The 18868-nt window shown below is 35.4% G+C and overlaps 1 protein-coding gene across 1 annotated transcript in view; it reads left to right on the top strand.

Annotated features, from left to right (window-relative positions):
- LOC306847273 (thrombospondin type-1 domain-containing protein 7A-like) overlaps positions 1–12322 on the top strand; it is a 121441-nt gene extending 109119 nt beyond the window's left edge. Inside the window, exons 22-27 of the mRNA XM_079381122.1 lie at positions 130–303; positions 652–747; positions 3262–3344; positions 5746–5959; positions 6419–6506; positions 9516–12322. Of these exons, the coding sequence (XP_079237248.1) occupies positions 130–303; positions 652–747; positions 3262–3344; positions 5746–5959; positions 6419–6506; positions 9516–9603 (743 nt within the window). The 3' untranslated portion in view covers positions 9604–12322. The remainder of the gene's footprint in view (positions 1–129; positions 304–651; positions 748–3261; positions 3345–5745; positions 5960–6418; positions 6507–9515) is intronic.
- Positions 12323–18868: the final 6546 nt, after the last annotated feature.

Genomic DNA, 18868 nt, shown 5'->3' on the forward strand with positions numbered 1-18868 from the left:
CAAAATTAGAATTAAAAAAAAAAAAAGTAAAAAAACTAAGTAAATAAATAACATTTTCAAACTACCTTTGCAAATGCCAATATCAGTCACCCATCAATTTTCTAACAGAGTGGTTTATGTATTTGTCAGGTGAGTGTTACCTGACAGAATGGACTGTTTGGAGCCCGTGTCAGCTGAGCTGTATCAGCGGGGACGATCTGGGATTCGGTTCGGTGCAGGTGCGTTCTCGTGCCGTTCTAGCTCAGGAACCTGAGAACCTTCTTCAGTGTCCAGAACAGGAATGGGAAGCCAGGCCATGTACAGGTGAGCCAAAATGAATGCATTTAGGGCAAGCAATGCAATTTCACTGTAAAAATGAGTTTCCGAAATTGTACATAAAACAAACATTACTGGAGTATGATTGAGTACAAAAATACTATTTCATCTTCAATTTCAAGTTTAATTCTGTTACTTGCCAATTCTTTGTAATTATTTGTGAAATTTATGAGCAAAGTTCTCAGTGAAAATGTTCTACTTTTTTTTTTTTTTTTTTTTTTTTTTTCATTGTAGAGATTTTTTTTTAAACCTACAGTGTTTTAAGGTTTTTAAAAATGATAGTTTTCATTTATTTTTTGAATGCATCACTGTTAATACTGTTTTATGTGTTTTAAGAGGGCCAGTGTTATGAATACAAATGGATGACCGGTCCATGGAAAGTCTCGTCTCGACAAGTCTGGTGCCAGCGCTCTGATGGATTGAATGTCACAGGTGTGTGTGTGTTTGAAATAAAATAAAATACAATACAATAAAACAAAACAAAATTAAATAATACAATTAAATGAAATAAAATATTTTTGAGTTAATATGTAAGTTTCATAAATTAATATTTGGATTATATATTTTTAGCATCCTTTATATAGAGAAGGGCAGAAAATAATAGTGCATCCCTAGGTGCACACATTGTAGAAGCAGAGATAAGCCACCCTGTATCTGTTTTCGATATTCAGAGAAAAAAATTAAACCATCACTATGACAGAAGCATCAATATTCTCTCCTCAGAGAGTGTTTGATGGCAGACTGTGGTTTGAGATAAAGTTGACGTCCTGTGCTGTCATTTCCTGTCAGGAAAGGCTGAAGTGTTCTCTGTCTCCTCTTATACATTTGTATATGCTTTATGGAAATAAGCTATTAATCCATTACAATGTGACACCCACATTTAATCCCATTCACCATGTCTGTGTGTGTATTTCTACGTCTCTCCTTGTTTTGGTGCAGGCGTGGAAATGCACGGGAACAGAAGTATGCCCCTCACACTCTACTGAAGAACATCATAAATGCATTGCAATAGATTTAATTGAGCTTTGTATGCCATATTAATGTGACTTGGAATCAATCCCTATGATTTTCAAATGTTTATTTGTCCTCTATGTCGAGCTGTCCAAACTGACCTCGTTCCAGATGGCACACATGAGTCTGGTCAATTGTGATTGGCAGAACAGGGCAGCAGAACTTCTAAGGCTGTAATCAAAACCTCTACAGCAACCAGGTCCCTGTTTATGCATATTCATGAGTTATATTAAGGTGTGCAGAAGTATGAATATTCATACAGGCTGCTAATTGGTAAACATGTTTCTGCAGATGCTTACAGTTTATAGTGCATCTTTAAAGAAGAGATCTTTTAACACGGCAATAGCTTTATCTTATTGTAATGATTAATTTTTACATTAAAACACAGAAAGACATTTCCAATTTTCCAAGTATCACCCAGTAAGCAGAGTTCTGATTTACACTGCACACAAATGACACATCTAGTGCTGGTTGTGGCCTTAACAATTGTCATGGTATCTGGCAGTGGCAGTCAAGGGTGATTCTGGCATTAGGGAGCAGTTCTATTTCACTGCTCTCATTGTTGATTGGATGTATTGATTCATCCCAGTTTAGAGAAAATAACACCCCTGCACTGGCCCACCGGCTGCCCATTTCAGTGCTTTTATAGATCCAGTGGATTCCCACAGGCTGCGATTTTGTAGAGAGGAAGATGGAAAGTGAGCGAAAGGATGTTGAGATTGTACACATGCGACCCAAGAAGAGGATAATTTTTAATTGTGTTGGCTGATGATAAAACGGGCAGAAATCCCATGGATTTACGTTGACAGAGTAGCCCAAGCCTGAATATCTAGGGAACAGTATATCTGAGAATGAGCCTACAAATGCCCTAGTAACCCTTCAGAACACCTTGGCAACAATCCAGAACATCCTAGTAATGCCCTAGAAAACACTCAGAATACCTTGCAACAGGGTCCAGGGGCCCCTAGGGTCTGCAAGGGAGGGGAAAATTGTAAAATAAACAAACAAATAAATAAATAATTTACATATATAAGAAATATTTAAAATATTCTTAAATGTTATTCTTATCTTCCTAATTATTTTATTTGATTGACAGCCACAGTTTAATGTTTTCCTTTAGTTTATACATCTAACTAAGAAAACCCATTTCCACTACATAAGAAAAATAAATAAAAAAGCCCAATGCTTTGGTAATTCATAGTTCTGACATAAAATCATAAATAGGATTTTTATGTCATAATTATGAGATTGTCAAAACTGACATAAAAAGTCAAAATTAAAAGATAAAAAGCCATATCACGTGCAAAAATTGAGATAAAAATTCACACTTATGACATAAAAAATAATTATAATATAGATGTACATATCTAATAGCACTAATGGTGGGTTAAAAAAAATGCATGTTGTTTAATAGATAACGTGAACTTTTTTTTTTTTTTTTTTTTTTTTTTCTGTATATTTTACATTTACATACACATTTATTTTATTCTTATTTTTCACACCGTAAACTGGCTATCATATTTTAGGAAGGGGTTTCTCAGAAAAAGGATCATAATTTTAGATGAGTCCATGGCATAAAAAAAGGATGAAAACCCTTGCTTTTCCAAATACTGGGGAAGGTTGGCCATTTTTTCTCCAATAAATGTACAAATCTAGTTGAACTTTAAATACTGCCTCATGCCTATCAGTTAACACATCAGTAATATCATAACTCGAGAGGTATTAAGTATGAATTAAATTGGAGTAAAGCGTTTCTGGCACTTTTTGCATTACCAAAGAGAGGAAATGAGGAGGAATGTGGGAGAGCAACAGAATGCAGAGACTTTGATTCCTCCTGCCTCCAGGACAATGTCGTAGCTGAAAATGGGCATGTGTTTGTGTTAAACAATGTCATTAAACAATGTTTATATAAAACTTTGAACTCTTTGCCTGCAGGTGGATGCCCGTTGACAAGCGAGCCGGTGTCTGACAGATCATGTGACCCAGCCTGCGACAAACTTCGCTCCTACTGCACTGAGGTTAGTATGTGTGCATGTTTAAGTGTGGACGCCTGCTGAGGTGGGATGCAGGCAGACTGTAAACAGGGTTGCATGGATATTCAATACAGCAGGATTATACTTCCTCCAGAGAAGAGAGAGATAGCCCTGGAATGTATAATGGGAAATTCTGAAACGTGAGAACCAAGATGCACTGGCTATAATAGCAAGATTTGATATCCACTTATCAACAGATACCATCTTAATAACCTTAGATGGGAACTATTAAAGCCACTTTACTGTTCAGTCTTTTTCTAATAAAAATAACAGTGTTAGCCTTATGCGTGGACTTTAACAAGCTCCGTGACCAATGTTAGAGGATATTAAAAGCAGTAACACTGCTAGTGTTGTAGAGATCAATACAGGCCAAATAAACACTATAAGTTGAGAGCTTTATATTATTTTGGGTGGCAGCACTGTTTTGGAGTGGTCGGTGTGTTTGTGTTTATGCTTGCATATACCATTGATTTGTTAAATCCTTTAAATCTTCTTTGCAACTTAGTTTTACTTAATATAACTTCTTTAATATAATTAAATTGAATGTAATTTCTTTAAAATATTATTGTATATTGTAATTTCCAATTAACAATAAAACAGTTATTAGAGAAAGTTAGTTTTAAAAAATTGTATAACTTGCCTCAAATGGTGCTCTGCACACTAATCACTAACACTATGTACCGTGCTCCACAGTCTAGTATGAATTTCACATGGTTATTTTGTCATGCAACATCAGAGTCTGATAGTCCTTCCCCTTCCGCTATGTAAGAAAATCTTTGACTATCGACTGCATGAAGTGTCCAACATTTCACACTAATGAAGTGCATCATCCAGGTGTTTCAAGTGTACTTTTTCATTTCAGAATTTTCCATAGAATCTTGTTCATTTGAAGATGATCCTACATGAAATGTAAACATTCATTGTGAGCTACCACATTTGTCCTCCAGTGTGCGATATTTTTTTTTTTTTTTTTTTTTTTCCCATTGCATATGAACTGAATGTTATATGCAAGTGAAGGTTGTGAGCATGTCTGAATCGGGTCTCCCGCTGTGTAGTGATTCCCTCTACTGTGGGAAGAAACTTCTTGTATTCATATCAGTTTCTTCTGCTGCATCCAGACCTGCTTTTCTGTGCCCTGCTCTTCTGTCTTTATAAATGCAAATGCCCCAGTGCATTCTGGTTTTCCCGTGATCGCATAGATCTGACAAGGGTTTTGTTTGCAAGTGGGCCGATTATCCTCCCAAGATTGCAGTGGGAATAAGAGACATATTTGCACACAAGCACTCAGGTCTGCAGAACGGTGATGCTCGTGCAGATCCAAATGTCTCGTCAGTGGAAGAACCCGTGCTGGGATGTATCTTATCAACACCCACGCTCGAACATGCACTCGTAGCCTTCAGGATTCACATGATCTTGATGTTTTTCAGAACAAAGAAAGCCCTAAAATAGCACAACGAACACGAAAAGTATCTTTGAAATCACAGCTACGCTGCAGAAATATTTTTAGCATCTAACAGAGATGTTAACGGAAAGAAAGAACAACGTGACACTGGTAGAGAGAAAGCTAAGCGATGGTCGCAGGAGACGGAAAGTGAATTCAATTAGCAGCTGTTTAGAGGCTAAGGGAATGCCGCAAATAGAAAGCTTTGTATTTTGAACAACTGGTATGAGTGATTTTCTGCATCCATTTTATTTCACCTAGCCACACTTGAAACTGACAGCATCAATTTATTTTGCAGTTTATTCTGGCCGAGAAATAACCACATGCTTCAAGTAAAATTAAAAGTAAAATAGTGTTTACGATTTTTTATGTTTTTGAAAAAAGTCTCTTTTGCTCACCATGGCTGCCTTTTTTTATTTAAAAAATACAGTAAAAACAGCAATATTTTGAGATATTATTGCAATTTAAAATAACCGTTTTCTATTTGAATATATTTTTAAATGTAATTTATTCCTGTGATGACAGCTGAATTTTCCGGTCTTCAGTGTCACATGATGCTTATTTGGTGCTCAAGAAACATTTCTTATTATTATCAATGCTGAAAACAGTGTCCTTGTTACACTTTACATGTACTTACTATTATAATAACAATAAATTATGCATAATTACATGCAAGTAACCCTAAACCAAACACTAATCCTATCCCTAACCATATAGTAAGTATATGTAGTTAATTAATAGGACTCAGTACTTAAATGTATAATTACATTGCAACAAGAACATCTTAAAATAAAGTGTAACGATTGAATGCCTCCTTGGTAAATAAAAATATTATTTTATTTAATAATAATAATACATTTCCATTGTTTAATTGTGAATGCTGATTGTCTGTTGTAAACCATATCTTATCCATATTTGTAACTGGTGCAATGTCTCTCCCTGCAGGCTGGTGTATGCGGCTGCAAGGAGGGTTTCACTGAGGTGATGACTTCTGATGGAGTGTTGGACCAGTGCACTGTCATACCAGTGCTTGAAATCCCCACCGCAGGAGATAGTAAGGCTGACGTGAAGACGATCCGAGCCCTCAACCCCACTCAGCCCACCGCCAACCTCCCAGGCCGCTCCGGACGCACCTGGTTCCTCCAGCCCTTCGGACCCGGTGAGTGGTTGCAGACGACCTAAGAGACATTTTCACAAGCATTTGTATTAAAAATCAAGGCTAATATTTTCACATTAACTACTGCTAACTATCTTTAACCCTTTTTGTGTATAACAAGACTTTTTTCTTTGCTAAATGTTAAAAACTTATACAGCAGGCATAAAAAGTATTTAGACACAAATGTCTGAATTAAAAGTGAATAGGGTTATTTGTAATATATAAATATAATATCACAACATTGTAGGCACAATTGAATTTTTTTAGATTAAGATGATAAAACAATAGAAATTTTGTTCAAGTAAATACTTTCTGAGGCCACAGTAATATATGAAGGTCCAAGCAGGAAGGTTGTTCCCAACAGGTAGAACAGAATGGCCATGTTTTGCGTGTTGTCTTGGTTCTGAACAGCTGAGGTACAGCTGTGTATTTGTGTTGATGTGTTTGTGTGTATCTGCACAGATGGCACACTGAAGACCTGGGTGTATGGTGTGGCAGCTGGAGCTTTTGTACTGCTAGTGTTCATTGTCTCTATGACTTACTTAGCCTGGTAAGAACATTTGTTATAACAGCAAACTGTTATGGAATTTTGTTAATTCCATAAATCTGCTTTATATTCTATTCATCTTTTTAATCATTTATTTGTTAATCCATGTAAGTTGCTTTCAACTTGACTACTTCACTTCATTTTCCTAATCAATACTTTTGTCTTGTTTTCCACTAAAAATATAGAAAAAAATTCTAAGATAAAATAAAACTTTAATATTAAAACCTTACTTGGTGTAACAAGTTTCAGGGAATATATTGTAAATTATTATTAATTAAATAAATGTCCTATTTTTTTTTTATAGCTTAAACCTCTCTAAATAGTGTTAGATTTATGATCTACACAATAAAAAAAAATTAACTTTTTTTTTTTTTAAATACATTCTCTAAAAGTTGAGTAAATTATTTATTTTAAAGATTTTTACACATTTTTCCTATAAGACAAGACAAAAATACTGATTAAGATTTTTTCTTTTCTTTCTTTTTCCATTTATCTCACTCATTTGTCTCCCCAACCCCTTCATATCTATCAGTTTTTGTATGCTGGCCCGGCGCTCTCCTCCGAGCCCGGACCCTTCCATTACCTCTGTGGTTTGGGTCGGACCCAACGACCAAGAGTTGATATATACCTGCCCTGACTGTCAGCGCATTGAGACTCAGTTCAACTAGAGCTCTCAGCTCAGTCCTTTCCCTCATGGCCTTGCCTTGTGGCCAATCATGTCCATCACCTATGCCTTCTCACTGTCACATGTGCCTTTCTGACCAATCACATGGAGCTGTTTGGTGGAGGTGAGCAGGTAGATCTACTGGAGTTTAGTAGTCTAGTTTTATATGCAAAAGGAAACAGTTAAAGGGACAGTTCACCCAAAAATTTTAATTGTATCATTTACTCACCCTTATGTTGTTCCAAACGTGTATGAGTTTCTTTCTTATGTTGAACATAAAGAATGCTGGTAATCAAACAGCTGATGGTCCCCACTGACTTCCATAGTATTTCTTCACCTACTATGGAAGTCAATGGTGACCAACAACTGTTTGATTACCAGCATACTTCAAGTAACTTATTTTGTGTTCAATATAAGAGAGAAACTTTATACAGGTTTAGAACAACATGAAGATGAGTAAATGATGACAGAATTTTCATTTTTGGGTGAGCTATCCCTTTATAAAGTGCTGAATTAGTCATTTTTTCTTCTTTTTTTAAACCTCATAAAATAAATAAAACAATATACATTTATCTGAGAAACAGCAATTGTTGTTATCTTAAAACTGTATACTTAAACAAAAGGAAAAAATTTGTACTGACAAAATACACTTCTATTCAAGACACATTCTCTATAAAACCTCTAATGCATTATGGAGCATTTTAACAGACTAATTTAAATATGTAATGAAATTATTAAATGCGTCATAGAATGTTCCAATAAATAATTAAAAAATACAATGAAATGTAATGGTGTGAAATAATCTTAAATGTGCCTTAAAATGAAAAGCCTCATGAAATATGAAATGAAATACACCTTGAAATGAAATACAGAAAATAAAATTCAGCATTCTGTGACATATTTCTAATTTAATCATATATCTGTTTAATTTATTCTGTTAAATCGCATCATAATGCACTGTTGCTTCTCATGTAAATTGATCTTGTAATTTCTTTAGGTATTGTAACTGGAAAACGAGATTGTTATTGTTTAGAAAATACATTAAGAATAGGATTTTTGCAGTGTATCTATACAAATAGACTAATATATTTAAAGAAATGTTTGAATATACATTAGACAAATATTGCAACCCGTTTCTGTTCCCACATTGCCCCCTCATGGTTAGGTCTAACATAACCACCATCATCATCATCAATGAACACTCATAATTTTCTCTTTGATGCAAAATACTGATATTCCTTGAAGTTCACCTTGTATTTAAAAGTTATGCTATTAATAGTTGACTTTTGAGCTAAAATGAGGTTTAGAGGATGTTGTATTCACATGTCCCTATCTCTGTGTCATAGTACTCGCTAAGGTAAGTTTGATTTGTAGAGTTTAGTGGGCTGGAACATGCTGCTGGCTACTTCCCTCCACTGCTAAAGCTATGCTTCCTGTAAAAGTTAGCATGGCAGCTGATTACTAATCTTAATAATAATCACTGCAAACCATTTTTAGCATCTGTCTTCATGCCTTATCGGAAAATAATACACTGCACACTTAAATGACAAATGTGCTGTACAGGGTTATTATATAAACATTTGTTACTTAAAATGTTTAAACATGTAATGTATAAACATTTCCATTACTTGAAACTAAAATAAAATTAAACAAATATAAAAAAATAAAAAAAATTATTACATCTATTTGCCAGTGAAAAATGTATAATTTTAATATAATTTAACTTAAACTAAAATTGAATATATATATATATATATATATATATATATATATATATATATATATATATATATATATATATATATATATATATATATATATATATATATATATATATATATATATATATATATATATATATATATATATATATATATATATATATATATATATATATATACAAAAAAAACATAATAAAAATGGCAAACATAAAATTACTAAAACTTTCAAAAGAAAATATTACAACTAATTTAAAATATTAATATTTTTGTATAATATCTCGATGATACTAAAATAACAGTGATGCTGTATGTATTATATTGGTATAAGCTACATTAGATTCATCTATTGCATGATAAAAAGGCCTTTGCTAATGCATGGCAACCAGCAGCAGTGCATGGATATCATACATAAAATGCCCTGGAAAAACACAAATGTGAGGTGTTTCAACATAGCAAAGTGATAAAACATATATGTTATTCAATATTAAATGTACAGTAATAGAAGGTCAGATCTTTTCAAATATTATAGATTGTTCATATGTGCAGGTAAACAAGCTTGCTATCTTATTGCATCTGTTGAAGTAAAATGTAGTTGTTTTGTAATAATAGCTATTATTTGTTCCACAGCAAAAAGCCAAAGAAGCCCCAGAGAAGACAGATGAACAACAGACTCAAGCCGCTGACGCTGGCTTACGACGGCGATGCTGACATGTAGCCTAACCACATACGCTTCGTACTACAGATACTCGCCTCCTTCACAGTCGGCCATCGGTACAAGCCTCAAACAAGGAGACTCGCGCAAACTCACCGACTGCTTTTTATAAGACCCTAATGGAACCTCAGAGAGAGACTCGATCCGTGTTTATATAACGTTTCTCCCCCCTCCTTTTTTTACGTTCAAGTTTTTTTACTTTATTTCACGAGAGCCTTCGTAAACTCTTCAAAAATCTTCTTCAGGAAGTTTGCCTTCACCTCTCTGCCATTGACATCTTTCTGTAACATAGACTTTAGTCTTTCTGGAGGAAAGTTTGCAGGAGCTTTTTGAAATTGGGATATTTTTATTTTTATTTTTGGCTGAGAAAGCACAAAAAATGCCCGTCTCCTGTTTAGTCGCACTTCTTGTCAGCTCCTGCAATATGTACATTGTCTGTGGCTGTTGGGAAGTCGCATGTTCAGACAAATAAATACACAATAGCATTTTCAGCCGGAAACGCTCAATATTGTGTGATCAGAAGGATAAAAGACTGCAGATTGAATGGGCTCACTAGCGCCCCCTATAGAAACTCTGGCCTGCCTTTCCCCCTTTCTGTATCCAGGCTCCATTTTGCACTATATTAGTGCAGCATGAACATTTACTTATAGCATTGCCATAGAAAACGGCCTCTCGCAAAACAAGATGATGTACAGTCTTGTGCTAGACACATTTCTTTTAAAAAAGAGCGAGAGAGAACAAAAGTAGCCCTCTTTCTTCTGATGAAACTCACTGGTGTTTGTTTATACATACTTGTTTACTGGTTACCTCCTGTTTGTGATAAAGGGGCCGTTGAAAAGATTTTTGTGGACTCCACAAACCCCCCTGTTGTATGTACAGTTGCAATCAGCCATGTGTTTGCTTTCTTTGCCTGAATTGACTCGTGTATTCAATTCAATGGTTCTTTTCACCTTAGAGATCCTGGTCGGTGAAGTTTTTCATGTGTTTCAGTCTTTCGTCTCTGATTCCAAGGGCTCTGTGTTCATAATTCGAGCGCTTTTAACCGTATGATGCTTGATTTACTGATCCTGAACCAGTTCTGTTTGCAGTTTATATGACGTGACTGTCTAACACAATAACAGCATGCAGTTTCATATCAGCTAGATTCGGAAAAAACAATACTCTGATATTGAAAGATTACTTTTGGAAACATCCGTTTGACTTTATTGCCTATCTCAGCTCACCTGATTTGAGGTTGAACAAATCTCAGTTCATTCATTAGAATGAAGAAATGCTGTGGTTTGTGCTGAGACTTTACGTAAGGGATGGTGTACAGTGAGCTGGTTATTATTGCAAAATAAATCCTGACAGGGTGATTTCTAATATAAATGATAGAAGACTATTAAAATAATAAACATTCTATGTCATTTATAGTTTCATCATGTATCTAATTTATTTTGTTAAATCACATCATAATGCACTGTTGCTTCTCATGTAAATTGATCATCTTTCAAAAATTTTTAGGTATTGTAACTGGAAAATTAGATTTGTTATTGTTTAGAAAATAAAAATTGTGCAGTGTATTTATACAAATAGACTAATATATTCAAATAAATGTTTGAATATACATTAGGCATATATTGTAGCCCGTTTCTGTTCCCACATTGCCCCCTCATGGTCAGGTATAACATAACCATCATTATCATCATCATCAATGAACATGATAAATTCCAAATGCTAAAATTAATACTAAAACTGAAATAAAAATTAAAGCTACATAGAAAAAACAAAACAAATGACAAGCACATACCAAAATTACTAAAATGAAAATTGACCCATTTAAAAGTTAATTCAAAATTTTCATAATTAAATGAATAATACTAAAATTACACCGGTGAAAATTACCAGCTTACTGTACACAATCCTGCTTGTTACATGGTTATTTGGCAAATACACATTGACATTGAAAATTGATTTAAATTTAAATAATTTTACTTTTATATTATTGTAAAGCTTACGCTAAAGAAAAAAAAGTTAGTTACAAAATACAGAACAATCAGCCAAGCAACAAGACAACACTGCAACATTACAGTAATATTAAAACTGAAGAAATTTAATGTGATACATTAACTGAGACACTAGATGGCGCCAGTTGCGTTTGACTTGAAAGTGACGCCAGTCTGATATACAGAGTTGCCATAAATGATGATTGACCAAACTAGAATATTCCAGAGAGCCGTGTAGTAAGTGTTTTTAATGTTCAGTTTTCAAAGGAAAAGTGAAAAAAAAAAATTCTTCTATTATTATTTTTTTATTTTTATTTATTATTTTTATTTTACAAGGGTGCAAGTTATTTGTCACCATGTCATGAACCTGCATATAAGTAATCACACACCAACAGAATCGGTAACGAAGATATGTGGATTCAGATAAGACTGAAATGGTCATCAGTGTCACCGACCTTCTAAAAATTGGGTTGAAAAGCACAAATAAGTAGGTTAAGGCCACTTTTTCCAAAAACCTCATCTACAGTGAATGAACTATGGGCACTATTGATCTCTAAAGGCATATCATTGAATTTGCTTTCAAATGCGGCGGGTGAAAGGAATGTTTACTTGTGTTAATGCATGTTTTGTTCATTTGTAAATACATGAATGGTCTTTTATTTAATGATTTCTTTATTATATATGAATTTGTTAATTTCTTTTTTTACTACACAAAGTGTTTAGTATAAACCTCTCAAAGTGTGTCTCACGGTATGTGTGTGTGGAGAGTGTGTGTGTGAGAGAGAGAGAGAGTCTATTGTTACTGATCTTGGCTGGGGCAAACCAAGTTACTGTGTGAAAATGTTGCTTTCTTCTTTTCCTACAGGTTGTTTATATGTGTCTGATGAATTGCTGATAATAAACAAGAAAAACATTGCTGTACATGTGGCTCATTTTAGTTTTAATGTCATTTTAGCTTGCCAGTTGGTGCATTGTCAGTATCAGAAAAATGCACATTGCTTTGTAAGATCATGTTGAGGAGGTTCAATATTGTAACTGATTGTGTGCAGATGAAACAGATTTTATTTGAGATCATCCCAGTTTTGACTCACTGTTTTTCAGTTGATATATTCATTCAGTGTAACATGATCAAAAAAAAAAAAAAAAAAAACGGACGATAATGAAATTGGCAGCAAGTTTATGGTTAAATTTAAACCCAAATAGTTGTTTAACATTGACATATTTAGGGGGTCACTGATGGGTCTGTCACATGAAAATGTCAGTATTATCTGAGGTAACACTTTATTTTAAGGTGTCCTTGTTGCTCATGTTACATGTACTTACTATTATAATATTTGTTTTATGCATAATTACATGCAAATTACCCTAAGCCAAACCCTAATTCTAACTATATAATGAGTACATGTTAATAAATATTACTCGGTACTTAAATGTATAATTACACTGTTACAAAGACACCTTAAAATAAAGTGTAACCTCATCTGATATGCTCTTATAACTTACTTTAGTGTCACAGTTACTGCTGTACCATGTCTGTGAAGTTCTAATAATACAGACCAATCTCAAATCTCCCTTTTCTGTCAAAGATATTAGAAAAGGTAGCATCCTCGCAATTATATTCCTTCTTAGAGAAAAATAGTATTTGTGAGGAATTCCAGTCAGGATTTAGACCGTATCATAGTACTGATACTGACGGATCGATCACAAGTGCAGTACGTGAGTACCTCAAGGCTCAGTACTAGGGCCGTTACTTTTCACGCTTTAAATGTTACCCTTGGGAGATATTATCAGGAGACATGGTGTTAGCTTTCACTGTCATACTCAGCTCTATATTTCTTCGTGGCCCAGTGAAACACACCAAATTGAGAAACTAACGGAATACATAGTCGATATAAAAAACTGGATGACGAGTAACTTCTTACTGCTAAATTCTGAAAAAACAGAGGTGTTAATTATCAGACATAAAAACCCCACGTGTAATAACCTAGAAAACTATCTAACACTTGACGGCTGCTCTGTCAGTTCTTCTTCATCAGTTAGGAACCTAGGTGTGCTGTTTGATAGCAATTTTTCATGTGAAAGCCATGTTTCTAGCATCTGTAAAACTGCGTTTTTCCATCTCAAAAACATATCTAAATTGCGACCTATGCTCTCAACGTCAAAGGCAGAAATACTAATTCTTGCGTTTATGACCTCAAGGTTAGACTATTGTAATGCTTTATTGGGTGGTTGTTCTGCACGCTTGATCAACAAATTACAGTTGGTCCAAAATGCAGCAGCTAGAGTCGTTACTAGAACCAGGAAGTACGACCACATTAGCCTTGTTCTGTCAACACTGCATTGGCTCCCTATCAAACATTGTATAGATTTTAAAATCTTGTTAATTACTTATAAAGCCCTGAATGGCTTAGCTCCTCGGTACTTGAGCGAGCTCTTATCACATTATAGTCCTCCACGTCTGCTGCGTTTTCAAAACTCTGGCCATTTGATAATACCTAGAATATCAAAATCGACTGCGGGCAGCAGATCCTTTTCCTATTTAGCACCCAAACTCTGGAACAATCTACCTAATGGGAAGTCGTGGCCTAATGGTTAGAGAGTCGGACTTGTAATTCGAGTCTCCGGCCGGCAGGAATTGTAGGTGGGGGGAGTGAATGTCCAGCGCTCTCTCCACCCTCAATACCACGACTGAGGTGCCCTTGAGCAAGGCACCGAACCCCCAACTGCTCCCCGGGCGCTGCAGCATAAAATGGCTGCCCACTGCTCCGGGTGTATGTTCACGGTGTGTGTGTGTTCACTGCTGTGTGTGTGCACGTTGGATGGGTTAAATGCAGAGCACGAATTCCGAGTATGGGTCACCATACTTGGCTGAATGTCACTTCACTTCACTTCACTAATGCTGTTCGGGAGGCAGACACACTCTGTCAGTTTAAATCTAGATTAAAGACACATTTCTTTAACCTGGCTTACACATAACACACTAATACACTTCTATTATTCAAATCCGTTAAAGGATTGTTAGGCTGCATTAATTAGATCAACCGGAACCGGGAACACTCCCCATAACACACGATGTACTCATTACATCATAAGAAGAATAGCATGTACGCTGATATTTGTCTGCTTTTATGCTGTTTCTCAGTTCGTGTCCGGATCAGATGGTGGATCGGCGCCGGGACATGATGTATGTGGCCCTGATCGTAGGCAAAGGCCGGACACCTGGATGAGCCCCGGCGAAATATCCCCAGTGAAGACCTCAACTTGAAATACAATAAAACTTCAAATAAAACAAATAACTAAACATATAATAAAATACCGAACTACATAATACTATTATTGTTAGAAATTTCAACAATATAAAAATAGAAACATAATGCATTTATACATTTAAAATTTTAATTAAAACAATAAGTAAACAATAATTAAACAATAATGAAATGCCTTAACTGAAAATTGAATGTTTAATCTTATTGTTATACATTACTGACACTCTATCCTCCAATTTGATACTGTTAAGTGCTTTGACACAATCTGCATTGTTAAAAGCGCTATATAAATAAAGGTGACTTGTTAGGCCTCTTGAGTTTGCCTATCGCCCAAACAGATCTACGGACGATGCCATCTCTCACGTCCTCCACTCTTCCCTCACACACTTGGACAGCAACAATGGGAATTATGTAAGGCTGCTATTCATTGACTATAGCTCAGCTTTTAATACTATAGTCCCCATCAAGCTAGCTTCTAAACTCACTGACCTCGGCCTAAACTCCTCACTCTGTGACTGGATTCAAGACTTCCTCACCGGCAGACCTCAAGTGGTGAAAGTTGGCCAGTTCACCTCAAACTCCATCACCCTGAACGTAGGAGCACCACAGGGCTGTGTCCTGAGTCCCCTGCTCTACTCTCACTACACGCATGACTGCGTGTCCTCTCACAGCTCCACATCTATTATCAAATTTGCTGATGATACTGTGGTTCTGGGCCTCATTTCCAACAATGATGAGACCGCATACTTGGATGAGGTAGAGAGACTCACATCATGGTGCCAGGACAACTGTCTCTCTCTGAATATGAGCAAAACTAAAGAGCTGATCATGGACTTTAGGAAGAGACAGCAGCAGCCCTACACTCCTCTTATAATCAGTGGGACCCCTGTGGAGAGGGTGAGTAGCTTCAAGTACCTAGGTGTAAACATCTCCGAGAACCTGACTTGGACTACACACATCCAAACACAGGTTAAGAAAGCCAGGCAAAGACTGTACCACCTGCGACAGCTGAGGAAATTCAGGGTCTAACCAGCAATCCTGAAAACTTTCTATTCAGGGACCATAGAAAGTGTATTGACTCAGTGCATCTCAGTGTGGTATGAAAACAGCTCCAATCAGGACTGCAAAGCACTACAGAGAGTTGTGCGCTCTCTGCATCTCAGGGTCTGCTCTCCCCTCTCTGCAGGACATCTACCTCAAACGCTGCAAAAATAGAGCTGTCAAAATCAAGGACTCAAATCACCCTGGTAACCATCTATTCACTTTGCTTCCATCTGGTAAGCGCTTCCGTAGCCTGATGGCAAAAACTGAGAGACTGAGAGGAGCTTCTTCCCCCAGGCCATCAGGCTCCTAAACTCTAACTCTGTGTAATAACATCACTTGACTCCATGTAAATATCACTATATCAATAAGCTATTCATATTTTTTTCTACCTCATATTGCTGCCATTTAAATACCCTGTACAACTTTTTTTTGCATATTCCTGTTATATTACTATTTATGTCAACAACATACTGACCTGCACATTAATATTTATATTTATATTTTTTATCTTTTATTTTATTATTTTTATTTTTTTTCTACTTTTCTTTTTCTTAATATTTGTCTATACAATTGCACTGTCCTTGGAGCGGACCTGATCTACATTTCACTGCTGGTTATACTCTGTATAAATGTGTATGTGACGAATAAAAATCTTGAATCTTGAATCTTGACTTGACTTGACTAAAAAACTGAATAAATAAATAATCCTATTTAGCAATGATGACAAAACAGACGCATTGATCAAAAAGACAGCAGAGACCATCACAATGTTGCAAAAGATTTATATTTAAAAAAATTCTATTTTTTAACTTTTCATCAAAGAATCCTGAAAAAAAATCTTTATAAAATGATATAAAATAATAATAAAACGATTGTACTTCCACAAAAACATTAAGCAGCACAACTGTTCTCAGTGCTGAAAATAATTTATTAAATAATCACTGTTTTTAGTGTATTTTTATCAACCGAATTTTGAACTTTTATTCAAAAATCTTACCCACCCCAAAATATTGAATGGTAGGCTAATAAAGTAAAAGCCAACATGTTACAATGTATCTCAGTTTGTCCCGTTTTTTTTTTTTTTTTAAGAAAAGAAAACCCCTTTCCCTAATGCTCAAATCTGGTTCAAACACACACACATACACACCAATCAAAATTAATATTCAAAGGAAGCAACGTCGTTTAAATTTGCGTATTTTCGCCAATCCGTAACCAATCATTATCAACAGCAGCAACCACTCAAGCCAATCAAATTTAAGGATAACTTTACTGCGTCATCCTGCTAGTAACAACAGGTAAAGGATAACTTTCAAATTTAGGCATATATCGATTAATCCAAATGAATAACTACAGGGACATGAATATGAATTTGTCATAATGTCTGATTAAAGGATGGAGTTCTTCCGCGCACAGGTGAGTATTATGTTGGATGGAATGGGGCTGTGAGATTTATTCCGTAGATTTACTAAACTGACAAGTGATACAAGACTGTAACACGTTATTAATCATCAAGACTGTTTTAATATATGGGATATCATATCCGTATGGGAGCGTACCTGTCGTTAAATATTTAAAATGTAAAATCAATCCTCCTGCAATCAGATTTCCACCACTAGATGTCGCTACAAGACAGTGTCTGAATTGTTGCAATGACTGACAAGCAGATTTGTTTTTCCACCAATGTAGAAATGTTTGGTAATGAATTAAAGTGCTCCAGATGATTTAAAATATTCAAATCCTTAAAAGTTTTCTTGAAGAAATGATGATTCCACTCACAAACAGCACATAATTCAGATGTATAATTTGGGACAATACAATTAATACACATAATCAGAGGAAATATTCAGAAGATCTCACTTTTGGAGGTCATCCCATAGAGTTGGACATAAAGTGACAGTGCCTACAGTGTAGGATGTTCTTTTGTTTTAACACTAGATGCTGCCCTCAGCTTGTTAAACTCATATCTGGCTTTAATCAACAGGGTCACAATGCTCCTATGATTATAATCATGGCTTGAGGCCTCTGGGAGTCTTCAGTCCTCATTACCCAATCAGTAATTATCCCAATCATGTCTCTTGGCCCTCATTCCAATTGAATTCCTCAGCTAAAAGCAGGAAGACTTACAGACTGACCTAATCAATTAAGTCCCAGTGCAAGGCTACTTAAATCCGATGACTTTGTCCCAACATCTGAGTTATCAAGATGGGGCGCAAATTTGATTAAGCAGAACTGACATCAGGTACAGGAAAGGATTCCTGGAATATCAGCTCCAAAGTGAAGGAAGGAAGTTCGTTTTTGGTCCAACATTGAGAAACAGTGATAATCTTCAGCAGATAAATCAAGCTCCGACTCCATTACACCATTAAGTTGCACTTTAGGGAGTCTTAAAATTACAGCTCATGATTGATTTGAAGACGCTGCGATCACTGTGCCAAATGTTCAAATGCTGGGGTAAAGCTTAAAGAGACAGTTCACCCAAAAAATGAACATTTTGTCATGTTTTACTTACCTTCATGTCATTATACACATTCTATAGAATATATATATATATATATTTTTTCAGTGCAAGTCAGTTGGATCTAATGTCCCCATTGACTCTCAATGTATGTATAAAACAGTCTTCATAATTTGTTATTTATAGAACCTCTAAAGGGACATGGTGATGATTATAAAATTAGATGAGAAAAAGATCTATATATTTCAAGGGTTCTGCATTGTCTTCAAAGCTTCAATTGCATTCCCCTGCAAAGCTTTTGCGATCCCCTGGGAAACTTAGCATTCACTTGCAAAACTTTTGTGATCTATATGATAAAACTTGGAAAAAATAATATATTAGTGCATTTGCGATGCAACATTTTCTGGGGGAAATGCAACAGTTTTGTGAACGAACGCAAATGTTTTACTGGCAAACTCAACAAGAGAAATATAATCTCATATTTCTTCCATCACCATGTTAGGAGCTTGGTTGTTCCT

Source organism: Barbus barbus (genome assembly GCF_936440315.1).
Source record: "Barbus barbus genome assembly, chromosome: 27".
Lineage (NCBI taxonomy): Eukaryota > Metazoa > Chordata > Actinopteri > Cypriniformes > Cyprinidae > Barbus > Barbus barbus.